This window comes from Mixophyes fleayi, chromosome 9, assembly GCF_038048845.1.
Source record: "Mixophyes fleayi isolate aMixFle1 chromosome 9, aMixFle1.hap1, whole genome shotgun sequence".
NCBI classification, from domain to species: Eukaryota; Metazoa; Chordata; class Amphibia; order Anura; family Limnodynastidae; genus Mixophyes; species Mixophyes fleayi.
The window spans coordinates 113,920,884-113,942,106 of record NC_134410.1 but is presented as its reverse complement, the minus strand read 5'-3'; the positions used below and the strand labels follow the sequence as shown (position 1 = coordinate 113,942,106).

Below are 21,223 nucleotides of genomic sequence, written 5' to 3'. Positions count from 1 at the left end.
ATGATGTTGGTGCAATATGCATGCTTTCACTTGAGGGAGTACAATATCTAAGCGAATATCAAAATGGATAAGTCACACTTATTTAACCAGCTCGTTTATGAGACTGTCTCCAGGGGACATTGGTCGTGCCTCTAGTGGCTGAAGGCTGACAGTCTCTCCAGCGGTTGTCCCTTCACCATTTGGACTCTGGGGCTCTCGCTGTTCAGTACCATTTTCAGGCTCTTTGGACTTCTGAGGAATCAAAACATTTGATTAAATGTGCTGGAATGGAGAGCAATGTTCCACACAGTAGTCAGAAGAAACCATTTGTTGCATGGAAAGGCCATAAACATTAAGTCGGACCATGCTATGGAATGTTCTCGCTAGCTTGATGAACGAAGTGTGTTAAACAGGGAAGCCTCATTCTTTGGATGGTGCCAGGGCTCAGAGAACTTATATTCGTAGGGCTCTTGATGTTCGTGTGTGGTTTTTGGTAATCTATGATGCCCACAAGAGAGGATGACTGGTATCCCAGCGAAACTATTAGGTGTATTATTTTAGTAATTAGATTAGCTTTCATAGGAGTAGGGAATAATGAAAATGTGAAGGCACCTTCTACTAGATAGGAGAGTGCCTCCTGGATGGTGCAACATGGGTCTCGGCTGAGCATCTGTGCCGACAGTCACCTGGTTTTCGGTACACTTGTTGTTTTTTTAAATTCTGTTCTCTGAATCCATTGGAGCACGCTGGGCTCACACCTTTTTTTTTATGCTCTAGTTTTCCTTTGTGTAGTTTAATGGTGATTGTAGTTGGCAAACCTTGTTTTTCTTCTTTTCTTTGGTTTCCGTTTATTTCTGTCCGTTGGTACTTGATTAGAAAAATAATTGACTCCCAGCTATGGGGATGTAGAAAGGCAGGATGTTCAGATTTTGTTACGATTTAAAGTGACTAAACTCTTAGATGAGCATTTGTACTCCAGTTATAAGTGTCTCCAAGTGGATTTGGAGAAAAGGATGTCGTGTAAGTATAAAAACTCAGGTTTTTTTTTTTTTTTTTTTTTTTTTTTTTCGTACTACTGTTATAATCTGGAGTAGTGGGTGCAAGCCATGGACTCGGGACTCCCTACTGCCAGCTCAAGAAAGTGGCAGGATTTAAGGACCAGCAAATGCTGTATACACTTCTAGAGTGTGTATGTATATTAAACTCTTGCTGTTACAATAAGGGTTATACACTTAGAAAATACGTATTCCATTAGGAGTTATCCTTCAAATTCAATTTTAAATCTCGCTCAAACTTCACATCATTCAAATATTAAACCAATATCAGGACAGTACAGATAAATCTTACAGAATCTCACAGCTTGTTAAAAAAAAAAAAAAAAAAAAATTGGAACATATTTATGATGGCATCACATAATGCAAACCAGAGGCTGGAATGGGTATATTAAATTAGTTTGTGCCTTCAGTGCTTCCCCTATTAGCAACCTGATCCTCAAGTTGTGGCACTAGGAACCCCAAAACTCTCGTAGTTCCACAACTGTTTTAGGGTCACCTCTTCTGTGTCTGAATTGTTACCTATTGTTTAATACTACAGCTAATGTTACTTCCTTTTTCCTACAGGACTGGCAGCCACCGTTTGCAGTTGAAGTAGATAACTTTCATTTCACCCCTCGTATTCAAAGACTTAATGAATTGGAGGTGAGTGTCTAAAGTCGAGATAATCTTTCCTGCTGAGGTTATTGTGTAGAATGAGTAAGTTGCATAGTCGCAAAGACAGATTGCCTGTTATACAAACTATCCTTCATGGTTTTTGAATTTGCATGGGGGTTATGGTTAAAACTATTATACACCAAGAGGATTTATATGCAAAATTTAGCTTAAAACAGTGCAATATTTGTTAATTCTTATTTCTCCATCCAATTTGGCAGACACTGCAACCATGGAGCTATAGTGTCTAGTATGTTGTCTTAATAATCTGTAGTAGTGTATTTTTGTCATGCTTTGTTTGCATGGAACATGTCATGTTTGCATTTATTTCACACTGTTTTCACACTGCTTGGGGGCAGAGTGAACTATAGGTTTTGTTCTTTAGCCTTTTTTCCTGCACATGGCCAGAGTGAAATAACCAGGTCCACGAGAAAATGGAAATTACTTGTGTTGTCTGTCTATGCTCCTATGCTGGTAATTAAAGAATATTTGCATAGCGTTGCCTTTCCTAAGATGCTGTATCCTCGCGTTTTCACACTTTATTTCTGTTCCCAAGATAGTATGTTTGTTTTTGCCTTTTCCCCAAGGCGCCTCTTTTACAAGCAAGTGTATTTGGACGTATGCCTGTGATACGTTTGATATGGCTTAGATATGCGTTCTCCATTGGTGGAAGGATATGGGTAGAAAACTTTTAAAAGTCATTTAGAAATTCTCACGTTCTGTGCCACCTGACCACTGCTGTTTGGTCTTATTAGGCCAGGCATCAGCAGTCTCTGCTCCTAACACTTTGTAGTTAATGGGTCATGCACATGTGACTGTTTGCACAGAGGTGTTTACAGGACAGGGTTACCTTTTAATTATTGAAAAAGTCATACTACACAGCAATTCGGGAAATAAGATTTCTTCTCTTTAATCTAAGATCCCTTGGTTTACCTTTCCCCTATAAAGAAGGAAAAACTGAAGGAAATGTTGTATGTGTTTGAACTATATCACTTATTGTTCATGTTTTCATCTGTTTATTTTATAAATGGTGTTAAAAAAAAAATAAAAAAAATCTAGGATTTAATGAATGTAGTTTTTTTCTTCCTGAATATAGTCCACTTGCCTTGATTCCATATTTTGGGGTTGTAAACTATCTTTACTCGATAGAATAACTGATGTTGATTTCCATCTCTGTCACTGGCATCCGGATTGTCTGGTGCTGAATACTGAATCCGTTATGAAGTCTAAATACTTTCTGTAGTATTTGGGAATGGTTTTATATTGTTTATAATTAGTTTTCAGTTTGGGTCTCCTAATTCTAAGTACTGTATATAGCAAATCTTTCAATCCTTAAAATCTAGCAGAAATGTACATGTTGTAACATTTTTTTTTAAACAAACTCTTGTTTAAAAATTGAATAAAAATATAATTTTTCATTTTTTTTAATCTACTCAGGCAGAAACTAGGGTCAAGCTAAATTACTTGGACCAAATTGCAAAGTTCTGGGAGATCCAGGGATCGTCACTGAAAATTCCAAATGTAGAGCGCAGAATCCTGGACCTGTACAGTCTGAACAAGGTAGTTACTTTCCGTACTTTGCTTCCTGTTTATTTGAAAAAATGTAGTCGCTGGTAATTGAGTTCTCCAAGTTTGTACAGTCAGAGATCTAGTTGTTATATATATACTAAGGATGAATGCACAGGGTGAGGAGTCTAGTTCCAACATTTGATACAAGAGAAATCCTTTGTGTAATTCAGCGAGGACTGGGCAAGGTGGTTATATAGCTGGAGTAATGCAGTCACTAATTTTGTGTAGATTGAGTAGTTTGGTAAGGATCCATGTATAGCACGGTAGATCGAGTGGTCACTCAATCAAATAGCTACTCAGTTGTGTATCATGCAGAGAGAGGTTAGTTCATGACATGGTAAAACTCAAAATGGTTTTTGCTTTCTTTTGATATTTATATATCTATAGCCACCTCCCTATACTCTTCCAAGACCATGTTATTTATGAATGTTTTTGGTGACATGAGGGTGAGCCTTGGGGTGGGTGGTCATGGTGTTTGGGTGTAAATACTCTTGTATTGTGTCTAATACTCATGTACCTGTGTGTCTCCTTCATAGCTTGTCATAGAGGAGGGCGGATATGAGCCCATTTGCAAAGAGAGAAGATGGTCTCGAGTGGCTCAGCGCATGGGGTATCCCTCAGGGAAGAACATCGGTTCTCTTTTGCGATCCCATTATGAACGCATCATATACCCTTTTCATATGTATCAGTCAGGGGCGAATTTGGTGGTAAGAATCACAATGACAGCAAGTGCTTTTAAAGATGGTGTCTGTACAGAGGTGTTGATAGTCTTTTCTCCCCATCCTGGCTTTCTGTAGCAGGATTACGGTGAACGGCCACGTTATGACAATGAGGAAAAGGATAAGGAATACAAACCTCATAGTATCCCGCTACGTCAGTCTGTCCAGCCTTCTAAAATCACCAGCTATGGACGCCGAGCCAAACGATTGACACAGGAGGTAAGCTGTTTCCAGCCTCCTTGCTATTGATTCCTAAATGTTCTCTACACTCTTCCAACAATCTTCTCCCACTGCTCTACTACTACTTGGTGCTCGTGTAATTATTTTTCGACTACTGCATTCGTTCTGAATTTCTTGATGGTTTATCCATCTGGCTCTTCAGGATGGTGTGTTTATTGAGGCTGCGCTGGAGCCTTCGCCAAGAGCCTGGCCTCCGTCCACTGCTAGTCTTCACTTTTCTTTTCATGTCATTTTATGCAGGATCCTGACGGCTCAGATCCTGCCTCTCAAAGCTCGTCTCTGCCCCCTGAAAAATCACCACCCTGGGTATAAATTTCTGTTTGTTTTTATTCTCTAAACCCCAGTCTGCTTGATCGCATGTGCCTAATGAAAGCATTTCTGATCAAGGGTGTATGTGTGGTTTCCCGAGACACATTATGGAGTCTAAATCTGCATGTTGAGTTCTAAGTATGACCTTAATTATTGTGTAAAATCTAGTAAGTGTTTGTTTATTATCTCTAAATTGTTTCCTAAGTAGTAATATCCTTTACCTTATTTCTCTGCTAGTGGCTTGTCTCTCTAGTTGTCTCTTATCTGTTTCATTTTGTCCTTGGTCTGATTGTGTTTTTATGTTCTACTGGTCCTTTACATTGTTCAAACGTCTTACATCTTTCTGACATCTCCATCTCTGCTTTACCTGAAGCCGGAGCCCACTGAGGAGGACATAGAAAAGAACCCAGAGTTGAAGAAACTTCAGATTTATGGTGCAGGCCCAAAAATGATGGGACTTGGGCTCATGGCAAAAGATAAGAATCTACGCAAGAAAGGTAAGAATAAAAGTGTTTCCTTGTTAACCTTTCCATTGGCACACCCCATAATAGCAAGGAGAAATTACTCTTTTGTTAACAGTTCATTTCTCTATCATCTTCCAATACTTGTGGTGCTCAGTGCTACTTATAATGCACGATCTATTTCAGAGCTAGCATAAAGGGACATTATGATGAGTAAATTATCATGAGTTGTAGAACCAATGTTGTAACTGCAGTTTGTGACGTTAGATGTTCAACTGGAACTTGGTTAAAGAGAGAGTTTTGGTGTGTTTTGTTTTTTTTGTTTTTTTTTGTTGTTTTTTTTTGTACAAGCCAAAGGAATAAAAAGGAGCAGAATTAGTGTCGCCAGAAAACCACTGTATGGTAGCAGTAAGGCTTTCACTTGCCGTTGGGACATGAAGTATGATCTTCTGTTGTAGATGGTGATATCCCAGAGTGCCCACCAACGCTGGTGATTAAGGAGGAGGTTGGTGTGGATGCAAGAGGAGAGTCAGGAGAAAGTCAGCCAGTCATAAAACGGGAGCGATCCCTGAGCCCTGAGCCCTGCACCAAGATGACCATGAGGCTCCGCAGGAATAATAGTAGCACCCAGTTTGTAAGTTGTCATGCCCGTCGTTCATCCCCCTCGTCTAATTCTCAGTGCAATGGTCGTCACTTCTCCTGTAATCTCATTGTTGTGTTTCTCTTTCAGGTGGATTCCTATGTTTGTAGAATCTGTTCTCGTGGAGATGATGATGACAGGATGTTACTATGTGATGGCTGTGATGACAACTACCATACATTCTGTCTGCTGCCTCCGCTCCCAGAACCTCCAAAGGGCATATGGCACTGTCCCAAGTGTGTCATGGCAGTGAGTAAAATGTCTTTCAGAAGCAATATGTCAAAAATGTTGTGAATGCTATTTCCTGATGCCACAATTTTTGTTTGTTTTGGTTTTTCCCCCTGTAGGAATGTAAGAGGCCTCCTGAAGCCTTTGGCTTTGAACAGGCGACTAAAGAGTACACCTTGCAGAGCTTCGGGGAAATGGCAGATACCTTTAAAGCGGATTACTTCAACATGCCGGTTCATGTGAGTGTGTCTGCTTCCTCTGCGTTGTCCATCTCTGACTCTTTGTATTGAGCGGTCTGTGTAATGTGTTGTGATAATTTTCATGGCTATTAGTGCACACCAGCCCCACACGTACATCATCCGTGTCACATTGAGCCAGTGTGGGCGCTCTCCAGACTGGTTGGAGCCTGTGTATCATTAACATTCATGATGCTTCAAGAAGCTCTATTCCTGACTAAACAGCAGGGCAACAGCTGAGGTGCAATATTGAACATGCCAAATTTTAGGGGAAAGCTGCCATGTAGCAGCCTTAAATGTATATCCCAGTGTGATTGAATCCTCCATTGGAAACGTGCATCTCATGACCCCAGTCCCAACACGATCTGGACATTTATAAGTAGTGTAGCCTAGACCTTTTGCGTTTTAAGAAAGCTCATAATTTTTGGTTGATAAGGCACGAGCCCTTTACTAGACTTAAACGATTAACAAAGAACTGGTATTGTCAGCCTGAAGCGGTTATCGTTTAGCGCTGGAAGGTCTCTCATCTTTGCCGTAGTTCATGCTTCTTGTTTTTCTGCAGATGGTACCTACAGAGCTGGTGGAGAAGGAATTCTGGCGCTTGGTGAACAGTATAGAGGAGGATGTCACTGTACAGTACGGGGCAGATATTCACTCCAAGGAGTTTGGCAGTGGTTTCCCCATGAAAGATGGCAAAACAGATTTGACTGCTGAGGAGGAGGTAATTCATGTCTCCTGTCGTCCAGCTTATCCCGCTAGTATGTATCTGTGTCTAACTTGTGTTGTCTTTGCTCCTCAGGCATATGCCACCAGTGGCTGGAACTTAAATGTGATGCCAGTGCTTGAGCAGTCCGTGCTGTGCCACATCAATGCAGACATTTCCGGTATGAAGGTGCCGTGGCTGTATGTGGGCATGGTGTTCTCTGCTTTCTGCTGGCACATTGAGGATCACTGGAGCTATTCCATCAACTACCTTCATTGGTTAGTGTCCTTGGGATTGTAATTATTAGTGAAGTCCTAATTTCCCTGTCCCCATTGTCCCCCAATATACTTTGAAGAGATTTATTGTATGATCAGTACAAGTTGCTTAGTTTTTGCATAGTCTGTAAATGAAAGATATTTGCTCTGGTTGTTTTTTTTTAAATATTCTTAGTTCGCTTGGATGGAGGACAAAATAGTAATAACAAAAATGCCTGGACTCCTTAGTGAGCTCATAAACGCAAACATCTAGTATTTAAACAGTTAAATAATATGGTGTCCGTTTGGTAGTTGTGGCACACTGTTATTGAGTAGTGGTAATGACTTGTTGTAAACACGGGGAATGTTACTAGTACCCATCTAGGTAGAATGTGTTTGCTTTCATGTCAACAATTGTACTTAAATATGTGGGGGGGAAAAACCCAAAAAGGAACTAAGCTATTGGATGTATTAAACTTCTACTATGACTTTTTGCAGGGGTGAGCCCAAGACGTGGTATGGGGTGCCCTCCTCTGCTGCTGAGGAGCTTGAAGAGGTCATGAAGAAGTTGACCCCAGAGCTCTTTGAGAGCCAGCCAGATCTCTTGCATCAGTTGGTCACTCTTATGAACCCCAACACCCTCATGTCACATGGGGTGCCTGTGAGTTCTCCTTCTAATGTGTTGTGTCCTGAAAGTGGTGTTTGTATACTGTGTGTATAATGCTGTATCTGCTTCAGTCAGTCTTGAATGTGTAGCTATCCCTGTTCCATTCATGTCATCACAAGTTGTCGGTCTGTGTCTCCTGCAGGTTGTGCGCACTAACCAATGTGCTGGAGAATTTGTCATCACATTTCCTAGAGCTTATCACAGTGGCTTCAACCAGGGTTACAACTTTGCGGAAGCCGTCAACTTCTGCACCGCCGACTGGGTGAGTGAGTGGAGCTCTCGGCAATTCAAAGCATTCCTCAATTAGTGGCATCGTAACTCCTGAGCCGTGCTAGGCTTTCATGCATAGAAATCTGATTTTTTTTTTTTTTAATTTTTTATTTTTTTGTAACCACAAATGGAGTCCTTTATATCTTTATATTCTAACATTGTAGTTGAGCTCTTGGTCTAGGCACTTGAGGTTAACTACTCTGAAGTAATGCTACAACGCAGATTATATGTAAGCATGTTTTGCTGGGTTGTAAGCACTTTTCTGTATTTAGTATTTCTCCATCTGCATCCCTAATAATAATCTAGGGGCCACAAAGTGGGGTACTTTCCACAGAACGCTTAGTGTTACTAGTATTAATACACTTGGTATTTCGAAAGAAAGGGCCATGCTGATTCCAGCCTACTAAACTTCGCCTTTCCACACCAGGAACCTTATTTTAAATTCCTTTGGCACCAGAGGTTGGCGGCACTGGGTATTGGCCGAAGCTTGGTTATGCAGTGTTCTCCCAGTAAGTGGGCAAGTTGCTTATGCAGTGGGACCTCAATCCCCAGCCTGTAGCTTCAATGCTGTAGCAGCACTTTGCTGGGCCCCTCTCCACCCTGTTGCTACAATTTCTGGGCTGGAGGATTTAATCTTTAAGTTTCATACCCAAACTACTTCCTGGATATGGTCCCCATGAGGTCTGATGCTTGCTCTAAACTGAATATGGCTCAAGACCCAGACTGCTGCCCTCCAGCCTGAAGAACACCGGTGACCGTTTCTCGCTACTGTGGTGAAACCCATCTATACATTTAACCCACAATACACTGTAGCAATGAGACGTCTAAGTAAAACCTGTCCTAAAGCATGTGCAGGAGGGTAGAGGACTGTGCTGCAGGATGCGTTTACGAGAACGTTGTTGGAGGCAAGCTGTGGTTCCTTCAGATCTACTCCTTTCCCCACCATTAACTGGACTCCTCCACTGTCTGTGTATCCCACATTGTTGAGGGAGGAAATAAGATTTAATGTTAAAGCCATTTCTCCAAATCCAGTGGAGGGCGCATATACCATCCATCCCTGGGATGGCTCCAATTCCTTGTTGCCCTAGCTGGGAGGTAATAACGCCTAGGTCCGTACATTTATGTTCTGGATTAGTAATGTTTTCTGCACTTTGTTACTTCATAAGCTGAGCTGCTTCTCCTGAACCTTGCTTCCTGTCGGTGAAACCTATCACCACTGCTTGTTTTGGTTCACCATAGGATTTGGAGAAACGGATTTAGTTAAGAACACAATACCTTTGTTGCCCACATAGTCAACCTATAGTGAATTGGAACTTTAGAATTTTATAGGGTCTGTGTTATTAAAACACTAATATTACAAGTTAACTGTGCCAATTGCAATAGAACTGCCAGCATGTGAAAGTTCATATATTCACATGTGTACCTGGTTTGGTAGATTAAATCTTGGCATTTCTGCTCTATCTCCAGCTCCCAGCAGGCAGAAAATGTATTGAGCATTACCGGAGGCTCCGACGATACTGTGTCTTCTCGCACGAAGAGCTTGTTTGCAAGATGGCTGCGTGTCCTGAAAGATTGGACCTTACCTTGGCTGCTTCAGTCCACAAGGAGATGTTTCTGATGGTGCAGGAGGAACGGCGACTGCGCAAGGCACTGTTGGAGAGGGGAGTAACCGAGGCGGAGCGGGAAGCTTTTGAATTGCTCCCCGATGATGAAAGACAATGCCAGAAGTGCAAGACGACCTGCTTTCTGTCTGCATTGGCATGCTACGACTGCCCTCAAGGTCTAGTGTGTCTTTATCACATTGAGGACTTGTGCCAGTGCCCACCAGCTCGTCGGTATCTCAGGTAAAGCACTACACTAGTGTGTGTCTATGGTAATGGCCTTTAATGTCTTGTGTCCTCTGCCTGCTCAGAGACTTGCTTATATTCTGTTCATTTCCGTTCAATGTATGAGAAAGCTTGTTCTTGGCACAGTGTAAAAAAAATAAAATAAAATAAGACCTTGGTAGATGGCATAAAAAGAAACTACCATGAGAAATGTATTTTTACGGTCTGTATTTCCTCTGGTCACCCTCAGGTATCGCTACACCCTGGACGAGCTCCCAGCCATGTTACACAAGTTGAAAGTTCGGGCTGAATCCTTTGACACGTGGGCAACCAAAGTTCGTCGAGCCCTAGAGCTGCAGGATGGGGACAAGAGAGGTGAGAATTGAGCAGTCCTAGCTGTAAGCTCCAGATTTGTTTCCTGTCCTCTCTCTCCTTTACTACCTACAGCGATCTCTTCAGCATGAGGAAGAACTGATTGTGTGGTTGTTTTGTGTTCTGCAGACCTGGAGCATTTTCGGATTCTGGAAGAAGAGGCCTCTGAGAAAAGATTTGCAGAGAATGGATTGTTACGTGAACTGAAAAGCACCATTAAAAAGGCTGAATTGTGCATTAGCGAGGCCCAGAAACTGCTAAGTGACCCCCGATCAGCACGGTTTGTATCTGGAGAATATTGTGCAGAGTAGTCTGTTCTCTAAGGTGTGCATGTTATCTGTTTGTAGTCAGGTCTAGGTTTAAAGAAGGTTCCTAGGAGCCCTGAGTGTATGCTTCATAGCAATGTGTGATCCCTAAGCTTTGTGTCTTTGCAAAACAATCGGCTCATAAGAATGTGTGCGTGAACAGGACTGTTTACACTCTATAATAGTATGATTGTGCATTGTTACAGCTGTGTTTTGTAGACCTCTAGAGAAATGTACACATTAGATAACCTTTACAATACACGTCCATTTATCACGTACAATCTTACTGTATTTAAAACATTAACATTTTTAAAATGTTTCCCCTCACCCTGCTCTATCTGTATTAGGAACAATGCTACAGTTGTGTCTCTGGACCATTTGCAAAAGCTTGTACAACGTATCCAAGTTCTTCCATGTATCCTGAATCAACTGTCGCCACTACAGGTAAAATCCTCTTACACTGTTCATTGCTGTGTCAATGTTCTGTTTCTGCAGGCTGTTACATCTACACTTGACCTCTATTCTCAGGAACTATTGGAGCAGGCAGAGTCCTTGCAGGAAGAGACAAAGAAGTGCTTACAGTCTCTCCCAGACAGAGCACCCCAGATGCAGGACATGTTGGAGCAGTGCCAAGCTCTGGGAGTGCGGCTGCCCGAAGCTGAGCAGCTGGAGAGGCAGTTGCGCCAGGGGGAGTGGTTATCTCGGGTACGGGCAGCCCTCGTTGCTGGGAGGTCGGGCACGCTCCAAGAAATGCGCTCGCTGTTACAGGAAGCTGTGGAAGTGGCTGAGAGCCCTGCAGTGGAGAAAGCTCGTAGCGAACTGCAAGAGCTGATCTCTATTGGTCTCCGCTGGGAAGAGAAGGCCAAAATGTGTTTAGAGGCCAGGTGATGCTTACTTTTTATTTCACATTATTAATAATACATTTTGCTCTCTCATCTGCCTCTTGTTCAAGTATGCAGCTGTCACTAACTACTTTATTAATCATTTAGACAGAAACATCCTCCCGCAACACTAGAGGCCATCATTAAGGAAGCAGAGAATATCCCTGTGCAGCTGCCTAATACTATAAGCTTAAAGGAGGCCCTGTGCAAAGCCCGGGCCTGGAGTGCTGACGTGGATGAGATACAGGTGACAATTTAACATCCCCTTTTGTTTGTATTGCTTTGTAAGGGTGTTTCACTAAGTGACACACAAGCATATTTATGAATAGAACCTTGGCGTTAATGTCAACTGATTTTATTTTATATCTTATTCCTTGATGGAATGGTCATTGCAGAGAAAATGCCTGAATGTCTCATTTAAGAGCAGTTTCTTGATTATCTATATGATGCCTAATGATTATTCACTTGCATAAAAGTGTGCTGCCCTCGGAGCCCTCATCTGCGGCCCCCGGCTCCTTCCTGCATTATTGTCAGATTACTTTGCTATAGCCTGTAACGCTTGTTTTAAATGCCTGCTGGCTTGTTGGTACAGATGACTTGTAGCTGAGATCTAAGGGTAATGTGCCGCCCCTGAAGTGTATTAGGTTTGCCTCACTGTTGTAAAGGATATGTACATTTATACAAACTGCAGTATTTTCTGTATGGTACTGATGTGCCTTCTGAGGAATGTCATACCGTACCGTAGCAATGGAATGTAGTTGCATTGTTTGTTTATCTTTTAATGCAGCCCACGTGTGATTGTGTCTGTGTGCAAGTTGTGATGTGTATATTCTGTGTGTGTTCAGAGTGGAGATCACTACCCCTGCCTGGATGACTTGGAGGGGCTGGTTGCAGTGGGCCGTGACCTTCCTGTGAAAATGGAGGAGCTGCATCAGCTGGAGGTCCAAGTGGCTGCTGCTCATTCCTGGCGGGACAAGGCAACGAAGACCTTCCTCAAGAAGAACTCCTGCTACACCCTCCTAGAGGTGACTACGGTCTGCATACAATGAAAATATCCCCTGCTGAGGTCCAGACAATACACTTCTCAGTATTTGGTCACATTCCTATTGTGAAACACATTATTGTATCTTGTTGAAGGCAATAGATACCAATAGAATAAGAGTAGATGGAAATTGGTTTAGGTCCCATAGCCTGTCCAAACTTATAGTAGTAGTTTGTCAACCCTAAATATTTAATGGTAAATACAGAAGTCAGATTTCCTCAGAAGTATCTTCCTGCTGCTTAACAGGAAGGGATAGATTTACTAAACCTTCTAAAACGAAAAAGTGGAGATGTTGCCCATATATATCAACAACCAGATTCTATCTATCATTTATTCATTACTTTCGAGAAAACTATAGCTAGAATCTGGTTACTGTAAGAAACGCCTTTTACTTTTCTATCTTAGGGGTAGATTTACTAAACTTTCTAAGTGTTAGGGTAAACCTTGCCACATATATAAAAAGTAACTGGGTCTAACTTCCCAACTTGTTTTAGTATGGGTTGTATTGCAAGTTAAGGGGACACTAACCTCAAAAAATGTTCAGTGACTAGCAGAGGGGAATTTGTTTGCTAGATATAGTTTTGTGTTAAACCCCCTTGTGCACCTTATGTGCAAACTCAAGGAGTTGTCAGCTGCCCTGCTTGTAGTCTGGTTTTCTGGTCCTTTCTGGACCTGATTGTGACTCCAGACCCTTTTTTTTTTTTTTTTTTTTTTTTTTTTCGTTTTTAATTTGAAATCCAGAGCCCTGGGGCAGGGGATGAAGACGATAAAGGGATTTATGGGGAAAACAAAGCAAATATTGGAGCTGTACTAGATGGCAGCTGTACAAACAAACTTGCTGCAGTACAGAACCTAGGCTACGTTTTAGAACAAGATTATTTGTCTCTCTTCCACTACTAACTTTGGGGGCTGGGTGATAAACTATCAAAAGTCCATTCTCCAGCCCAACTCATGATCTTTTTAGATCTCCTCCCCTTCACCGGATGTCGAGGTGTTTTTGTTTGTTTTTTATCTGGTGTCGAACAAGAGACCCAGAAATGTAGTTTGCAGGGGATAGACTGAATTCCTGGTATTTTATCACCTGGCCCCCAAAGTTATCAGCATTCCCCAAATGGAATCTGAGAAATCAATTTAATGGAAGTATTAAAGTCTTTTTTGTTCTTTCATGCTTATTTTTAATATATGGGAGATAACTAAGATATGTGGTTTCTGACTACTGCAGGTGCTGTGCCCGAGTGCAGATGTATCTTCAGGGACTGGGAAGAGGTCCCAGTGGAAGAAGAAGGAACATGGCCTCTATCCGTCTGATATAGAGAGCCTAGGGCTGTCTGCACAGGAGCTGCGGGACCCTGGCTGCATAGTAAGTGATGGTCATATTTGTGTATAGCAAGACGCTTTCAAGCTCGGATACTCACTCCCATGTCCATCTCCTCAGGTTCTAGCGTTTAAAGAAGGTGAGCAGAAGGAAAAAGCTGGCATTCTGCGACTGCGAGCGATGAATTCCTCTCTGGAGAGGGGTTGCGTTTGCCTGTGTGGCGAGCCTCCTGGAGAGCTAATGCTTCGTTGTGAGCTTTGCCAAGACTTATTTCATGGGCTTTGTGTACCCGGCCCCAGACTTTCCTCTCATCGTGGGACACACTCCTCCCCATCTCTGGTCTGGTGGGAATGGGACAGCCGCTTCTTGTGCCCACTTTGTGTGCGGTCACGGCGCCCCCGGCTGCAGACTATTCTTTCTCTCTTGGTCGCTCTTCAGAAATTGCCTGTGCGCCTACCAGAAGGAGAGGCTCTACAGTGTTTAACGGAGCGAGCAATGAGCTGGCAAGATCGAGCTCGCAGGGTCTTGGCAACACCAGAAATATCCAGTGCAGCTGCGAACCTGGTAGAGAGGAGACAGCGGATACAACATTGTAAAGACCCGCAGGCGCTGAGGGAGACGACCCGCAATGAGCAGAACCCTGTAAGTAGTTATGTTGTGTGTCATATGGCGGGGTTCTGGGTGTGACTGTTTTGATGGTGAAGTATGAAGTGAAGAAACAATGTAATTGTCTCTGTTTATACTGTGAACTTTCTCTCAAATGTAGTAATAGCCAGAGATGAAATCCTTATGCTGTAGCTACTCACTGTCTTGGATGTGTAATCGGTTTAGAAAGGATAGTGATTACTGTGGAGTGGTGAACCTACTCCAACCAGGCTGAATATTGCCTCTGTTACAGCTTAATATCTGGAATTGCACAACTTCTCTTTTCTTTAAATTTTATTCTGTAATTTGAAGCCACTGGCCACTTGTCCAACCTTTGTGTCAGTACACTAGTTCATTTTTTTTTTTTATTCACTGTTAATTAATATCTTGTTGTGATATCATTATGTAGGCTACTTTACCCTGTTCTCCAAGCATAGGCAAGACACTTGTTTAATTAACACTGGACACATTTTCAGTTCAATTTGGCATTTGGAATCGGTTTTAATAGAATTGTTGCTGCAATAAAATTTAATGTATTGATATCCCCGAAACAGTGCTAGGCTCAGACTCTGTTTCATAGCTTTTGGATTAGACTGCTTTCTTGAACGGATCCTGTTTCTGTAGATGACTTGACCACCGGATACCTGGACAATTCTATGGGCTCCCAGACACCCCCCTTTTAACTTGTTTATCTTTATTAGGAAGTAGTCCAGAGGGTAAATGTATCAAGTTCAGATTTCTGCAAGTCGGCGACTTTGCAGGGGATATTTAAAGCGACGATGGCTTGTAAAGACAAGTTTGCCTTTACAAGCCATCGCCGCTTTAAATTTCCCTGCAAAGTCACCGAATTCCGACTTGCAGAAATCTGAACTTGATACATTTACCCCCAGAACTTAGAACAGACACACCTCCCTTTAAGCATCAGGAGCATGAAGTCGGGATAAACACTAGAGGGAGCTCTTGTCTGCCCAGCCAGAATTTGAGTGCAAACTATAAATTCATCAGGAATCATGGACATCACTGAGACATGAAAATGGACAATTACACTTCTAATTCAACTTTTTCCTTGTTTCCTACTCCAACAACATCCATAAACTTGTTGCAGGCCAGTAAGAAAACGAAAAAACATTCTGAAAAGGGGAACGTGGCTACATGCTTTTATATGGCCAGGTCTGTCAGATCCTGCAGCCCTAGACTGCAGGGGACTGTTTTAATATGCAAGCACATCTCTTTGGTGCCGGTGCGTTCCTTATGCGATGGGAATGGGATCTACTGCAATTGCATCACTGATCACGTAACTTTCATAATATTCGTTACTGATCTTGTCAGAGCTACTTTTCTCCTTTACATTTTTACCATATGCACATCAAGCATTTATGCACGGCCCACAAATATATATAAATGCTTGATGTGTATATGGTAAAGGCTCTTGACAAGTGTGATGGAGACTGAAAGCCGTAGCAAGCCACAAGTCTACATCTGAGTTTAGAGGGCCCATATTTGGATTGAGAATTCAGCCTATGAGATCGCCAGGAACCAGTGACATCACTGACAGAGGGCAGATATTATGAAGCATGTCAGCATGCCACTGGTTCCTAGTGAATTGATAAGTTGCGTAGCTTGGATTAATATTTCGGCCACAAATTCTCCAATACGTGGCCAGTACGTTCCAACCAGTGTCTGCACATTTTGTGTTGGGTTAAATGTGTAACAAGAAATCTGGAAATATGCAGAGAAATCTCTATATGCTTAATGTATGCAGTGGAGATTCTATATGAACTGCTTTAGTAGATGACATTCGCTGTATTTCCCTTTTTTGTTTTCAAACATAGATATTTAGGATTCGGGTATTATGATATTTTAATATATCCACCTTGGGTACAGTGCTTTTACTTGTCGTTCCACTATCAAGGTGCAATTCTCCATTCATGTAACCAGTCTCTTGGGCACCTCCAACGTCCCATCAGGCTACAGGGCGGTGTCTTCCCTGAATTGATTTATAGATTTCTCCCATCTGATGGTAGTGGGACTAATTGATTGCAGGTAGCCTCTAGCTGTGCCAGTCTCTCCTAATAGAGGTTGTTTCTTTTCCTTCACAACATCATCCAGGGTGCGTTGTCTCCTGAAGTCCGTCTTGCCTATCAGTGTTTTGAAACTCTGCATCTGCAATTTACTACTTTCCTTATAGCGGAGCCTCTAAAAAGAGCTTTTATTTTTGAGTCCCTCAAGATGAATCCCTGATTTTAAAGTGCTGCCCTTCTGTTGTTCTTTACATCTGTGGGAAATTAACCTGGTTCTGAAGGTCCTGCAGCATGTCTCTTCTGAGCCCATTTGTTCTTGGCTAGGGGGATCTGAGCTGGCAGCCCTTTCCCATAAATAGTACTGCCCGGCTTTCTATTAAAACAAGACGGTTCTGCATAAAGTTCCCGATTTTCCTTCCTAAGGCTGCTTTTGGGGTTTCACATCAATCAGGAACTAGTGGCAGCGATTTTGTGCCCTCAACTTAACAGTTCCAAAGCTAAAGTGCATCGCCCCATGCGCTGTGTGGTCTGCAGATCTCAGGGCTCAGGAGTTACGACGCTCAGACACGCTCTTTGTCCTTTATGACGGACATAAGATATGCGGTGCCTCCCGTCACTTGTTAAAGGAGAAAAATACTTTTTTGCACTTTCCACAAAGTCCCTTTCTCTGTAGGGAAACATGGACCAAACCTCGCAGGAAGGGGTCTCCTCAAACCTTCCCCAACCCTTTCCCATCGGCTAGTTGAGGAAGGAGCAGGTGGGTTATAAGGGAGAAGGGAGCCCGTTCTCACTGCCCAGTCTCCTGAGACAAACGGAATCACCCGTCTTTTTCCTTTTACAGCTTTGGGGAAATGAATTTAACATTGAATTAAGTTGCATGAATTGTAGGACCTGTTAGATCGTGGTAATGCCATACCCGAGGGAAGTAGAGAGAGTGCCTATTATAATGCTTACATTTAACAGCTTACTGACTTTCATTACTTTGTGTTCAGGTTTCCCATGAGAATGGAGACTCTCACTCAGAGAATGGCACTTGCGCAATGCCAGGTAAGTCAATCTCATCAGTGGTCATATTATACGTCACAGTGGTGGTGTATGTGTCCTAATTAGGCTCTGTTTCCATCACCAAGATCTAGATGCCATGGCTGTCCTGCTCCCTCGTATTGAAAAGAAGCAGATTCTTGAGATCTCGATTGGGTCTCGAGCTCTGCTTGACGACCTCATGTTAGAAGGGGACCTACTTGAAGTAACACTTGAAGAAGAACTGAGTATTTGGAGGCTGCTACAAGCCTCACAAATGCCATGTGTGGAGCGGCTGCGGACCCTGATCGAGGTAACGCACAAACTGTTCATAGTGGTTTTTTTATATTGAGCATAAAAAGAACAAAAAAGAAAAAAAAAAGTGAAGGTGTGTTTTCATGCAAGTGATTTATTTCCTAAATAAATTACATAACTAGTGGTTTGTCCATCCATCGGGATTTTGAACATTTCCTGCACTGTTCTGGTAATAAGTCTCCTTACTAACAGAGCAAGTCCCATTTGTTCCAGCGTTTGGTCATGTGACATTGATGGCTGTCCTAGACCCTAGTCAACCACAGGTCATCAATGTGGCACTGAACTGATAAATGATTAGGTTGTTTAGACAGGGGAGCTTTATAAAGTTTTATATTAGGTTGGTCACGTTTACAGTGCTAATGTATTCATGCAAATTGGTACAGATCCCGTAGTGCAAAGTCAGTCTCTTGAAACAATTTTAGTAGCAGGATTTTGATTTTTTTAATTGGATTTTGAATTCGCCATAAAAAAAATTGTAAGGTTTTAAAAAGTGGACGTTAAATTGACGATACATCATTTAGTAGATTAGGTGAAGTGTAAGTCGCTGAAAAAAAAAATTAAAAATTGGGCGATTTGTTCAAAATCAATCTTTGATAGGACTCCCACTGAGTGAAGACAGATACAGATGGGCACTTGCAGGACTCTGTATTATTCAGTAATGGAGTTCTGCTCAGTAGTTGGGGAGCACATGGACATCACCGACTTTAGCTTTATAAAAGGCGCATACACCTTGGTGTGTATCATGTTAGCATAGTCTTCAACATGCCAAAGAAAAACTTTCAAAAGCAACAATTGCAAGTTTGACTTTGCCCATTACCTCGTAGATCGAGCGGTGTGAGCGGAGAGCTAACCGACTGAAGGGGAAAGAGCACGATAAGAGAAAGAAGAGGAGGAGTGAGAGGTCTGAAGGGGAGTATTCTCCACCAACGCTCCCCAAGGAGGAGCTGGGACCAAAGAGGAGTCGCAGTGACCGCACGCAGGACACGACGACGGATAAGGAGAGTCTGAGAAAAGCTGGGGCTGAAAGTAACCAGAATGGTGAGGTAAGAACAACACGTGACTCCACTGCTTATGGTATGTAAACATGTTCCTTTGCTCTGGGGGATAGTGGAGTATATAGAGGCTGCACTGGAGTTTGGACACTTTTTAAAGTTCAAGCTCCTCCCCCTTCACCTAAAGCCAGCCGCGGCCTTCAGTCTTTAACGTACCTGCCAGATCTGGGCTCTTTCATAGCTGCCATGTCCTAATCTCCACACTGGCATCCCTACGATGGCTGAGGCGGTACCATTTGGTGGCTGACTACAGGGTATTGAAGGGGAGGAGATTGGAGTTTTAAAGCATCCACGCTCTAGTGCAGCCTCTATTATCCAGTGTCCCCAATGGACTCGGAGAGAAGGATTTAATGGAAGTATAAAAATCTCCTGCTCTCTATAAAATGACAATATTACTAATGTTTTGACCTAATTGTGGGGTTTTTGTTAGGCCAAGGACACCCAACTACAATATAGATGGCTTTCAAGGACACCTTATAGCTAAATGGTTCTGCTCCAAGTGTTATATCCAGTATAAGTATTTAGTAGTGTAAAAAGCAGGGTATGACCACACAATAGCTTCCATTATAGTGTAATAAGGGCATGTTGCCCATTTGGTCCTTGCACACCAGTGTAGTAGTATGTATTTGTAAAGGAGATACAGATGTGTTGTGAGCTGAAACGATATTCAAACAAGCCGCCAGCTGTTTCCAAAGGATCATTATCAGGGATCGCAGTTATTTTGGAGGCACAGACAGTGGTATCTGCCTAATCACCCAATGTCCTTCAATATCACTATGTTTGGCTAGCTTAAAAGTTAATGCATAAGGAAGGTTTTATGCAGAAACTGCGAATTTACCAGTTAAGAGAATAATTCTATTTACATAATGTCTTCAGGCCCTGTACATCTTGGTGTACACTTCTGGACTGTTAGTAGTAGACTGCTAGAGTGCAAAGCAACTAAATTAAACTGTCTTCACTCTAGTCTCAGACTGTAACTGTTATCCTTTCCAACGAAACAAGTGCTGGAGTTCAAATACTTTATTTTATTTTTCTTCCTGATGTAATAATTGTAGAAGAAACCTTTTTAAGTGAATGCGCTGCTCAGTACGCTGGAACCTCTACCAACTCTTGTCGCATTAAACACAGAACAAGATGCAAGTGCTGGCGACAGTGAGCAGACTTGTACGTGAAATCTCTGAGTAACTTTCTCTCTCTTCCTAGAAGCGCTTGTGACATTCGGCCTTATCTGACACTATGAAACTGGGACAATGACACTCCCCCACTTGACACGCTCAGAGTTTCACCTCGCTGAAGAATTGGGCAAGAGGCGGCCGTAGGGGTGAAGCGACCTAGAAACCCCCTCCCCTCTACCTCTCTCACGGCATTCTCTGTTCTATACTTCCTCCTCTCCTGGACGGAGGAGAGTACTTCTTTCTGGGGACACCTAGTGGAAGCTGGTGCTACCTCTGCGTGACACGACAAAAGCCTGCTGACCGATGCAAAGATCCCGGGAGACGTCTGAGGAGTCAATATATCCCTCATCTCGCGGACATCAAGCAATTAACTCCAGGTGGTGACGAGATGCAGATTCTGGCAAGTTTCCTTTATAACCTCCTGCAGGAAAATGGAACCCAATGACCGTGCGGATTTCAGTCCCCTTGTTACCCTCACGGGACTGCAGCTAATACCAGCATCTGACGTCGCATTGGGTGGGGGGCTACCTGTCACGACGGAAACTGTAACGGTGGTTTTTTTTGGGGGGGAGGGGGCACCCCTTTTTATTTATTCCCTTCTCCTTGTGGTTTATAGTTTCACTAACTGCCTGGCTACCCTCCAGTTCCCCCCCATAGTACAGGATCCATGGGGTGCTCTGCACTTCCCACTCCTGTCAAAAATGTTCACTTTGTTAAGAACACTTTGTTTAAAAAAAAAAAAAAAAAAAGTTTCTAGAAAATGTAAAAGGACAAAAAAAAAATACCCTGAAATCTCCATTCTGGAGCGCTATCTTTTCTGACATGTAGAAATAAAGGTAGAGGTTTTTGGACGGTGTCTCTCGGTTTGCGTTGCAAGGCAAACTTTAAGCTGTGTTATACCTCAGTATTTGCAGATGTTTATTTTACATAAATTATGTTTAAGCATGACTACAAGATGACTGAGACTATGGTTCGTGCTTTTGTGGGGATTTTTTTTTTTGTTTTGTTTTTTTTTTTTTCGTCTTTTCTTCTCCCTCCCACAGAAAAGAAACTTTTATTACCATTATTTGATTGGAAATATATTTGTTTATTAGGTACAGTTAACCGGTAATAACAATCCTTCCTAGAATAAGCTTTGAATATCTCACTTTTTCAATAATTCATAAAGTTCTCTCAAAGTCACTGTGGCTTCTGCAGTGTTCCGTCCTGGCAACAAAAGAGGAATTTCATCTACAGGCGTGTGTGTGTGGGGTGTTCTTTGTCTGTCTGTTCT

The 21,223-nt window shown here is 42.4% G+C and overlaps 1 protein-coding gene across 2 annotated transcripts in view; it reads left to right on the top strand.

Annotated features, from left to right (window-relative positions):
- The window catches only part of LOC142101013 (lysine-specific demethylase 5C-like), a 31,599-nt gene extending 10,695 nt beyond the window's left edge, over positions 1–20,904 (top strand). Inside the window, exons 3-28 of one of the 2 annotated variants that reach the window (XM_075185015.1) lie at positions 1,599–1,676; positions 3,123–3,245; positions 3,791–3,961; positions 4,052–4,192; positions 4,454–4,519; positions 4,896–5,019; positions 5,442–5,617; positions 5,714–5,872; positions 5,971–6,090; positions 6,650–6,808; positions 6,887–7,068; positions 7,543–7,705; positions 7,854–7,973; positions 9,449–9,825; positions 10,058–10,182; positions 10,309–10,459; positions 10,832–10,928; positions 11,013–11,368; positions 11,474–11,612; positions 12,211–12,390; positions 13,630–13,767; positions 13,843–14,364; positions 17,381–17,435; positions 17,519–17,721; positions 18,548–18,766; positions 19,979–20,904. In XM_075185015.1, coding sequence (XP_075041116.1) covers positions 1,599–1,676; positions 3,123–3,245; positions 3,791–3,961; positions 4,052–4,192; positions 4,454–4,519; positions 4,896–5,019; positions 5,442–5,617; positions 5,714–5,872; positions 5,971–6,090; positions 6,650–6,808; positions 6,887–7,068; positions 7,543–7,705; positions 7,854–7,973; positions 9,449–9,825; positions 10,058–10,182; positions 10,309–10,459; positions 10,832–10,928; positions 11,013–11,368; positions 11,474–11,612; positions 12,211–12,390; positions 13,630–13,767; positions 13,843–14,364; positions 17,381–17,435; positions 17,519–17,721; positions 18,548–18,766; positions 19,979–19,990 — 4,356 coding nt within the window. In that variant the 3' untranslated portion in view covers positions 19,991–20,904. Of the gene's footprint in view, positions 1–1,598; positions 1,677–3,122; positions 3,246–3,790; positions 3,962–4,051; positions 4,193–4,453; positions 4,520–4,895; positions 5,020–5,441; positions 5,618–5,713; positions 5,873–5,970; positions 6,091–6,649; positions 7,069–7,542; positions 7,706–7,853; positions 7,974–9,448; positions 9,826–10,057; positions 10,183–10,308; positions 10,460–10,831; positions 10,929–11,012; positions 11,369–11,473; positions 11,613–12,210; positions 12,391–13,629; positions 13,768–13,842; positions 14,365–17,380; positions 17,436–17,518; positions 17,722–18,547; positions 18,767–19,978 lie in introns of both variants that reach the window. The other variant, XM_075185014.1, reaches the window with a different exon arrangement.
- Positions 20,905–21,223: the final 319 nt, after the last annotated feature.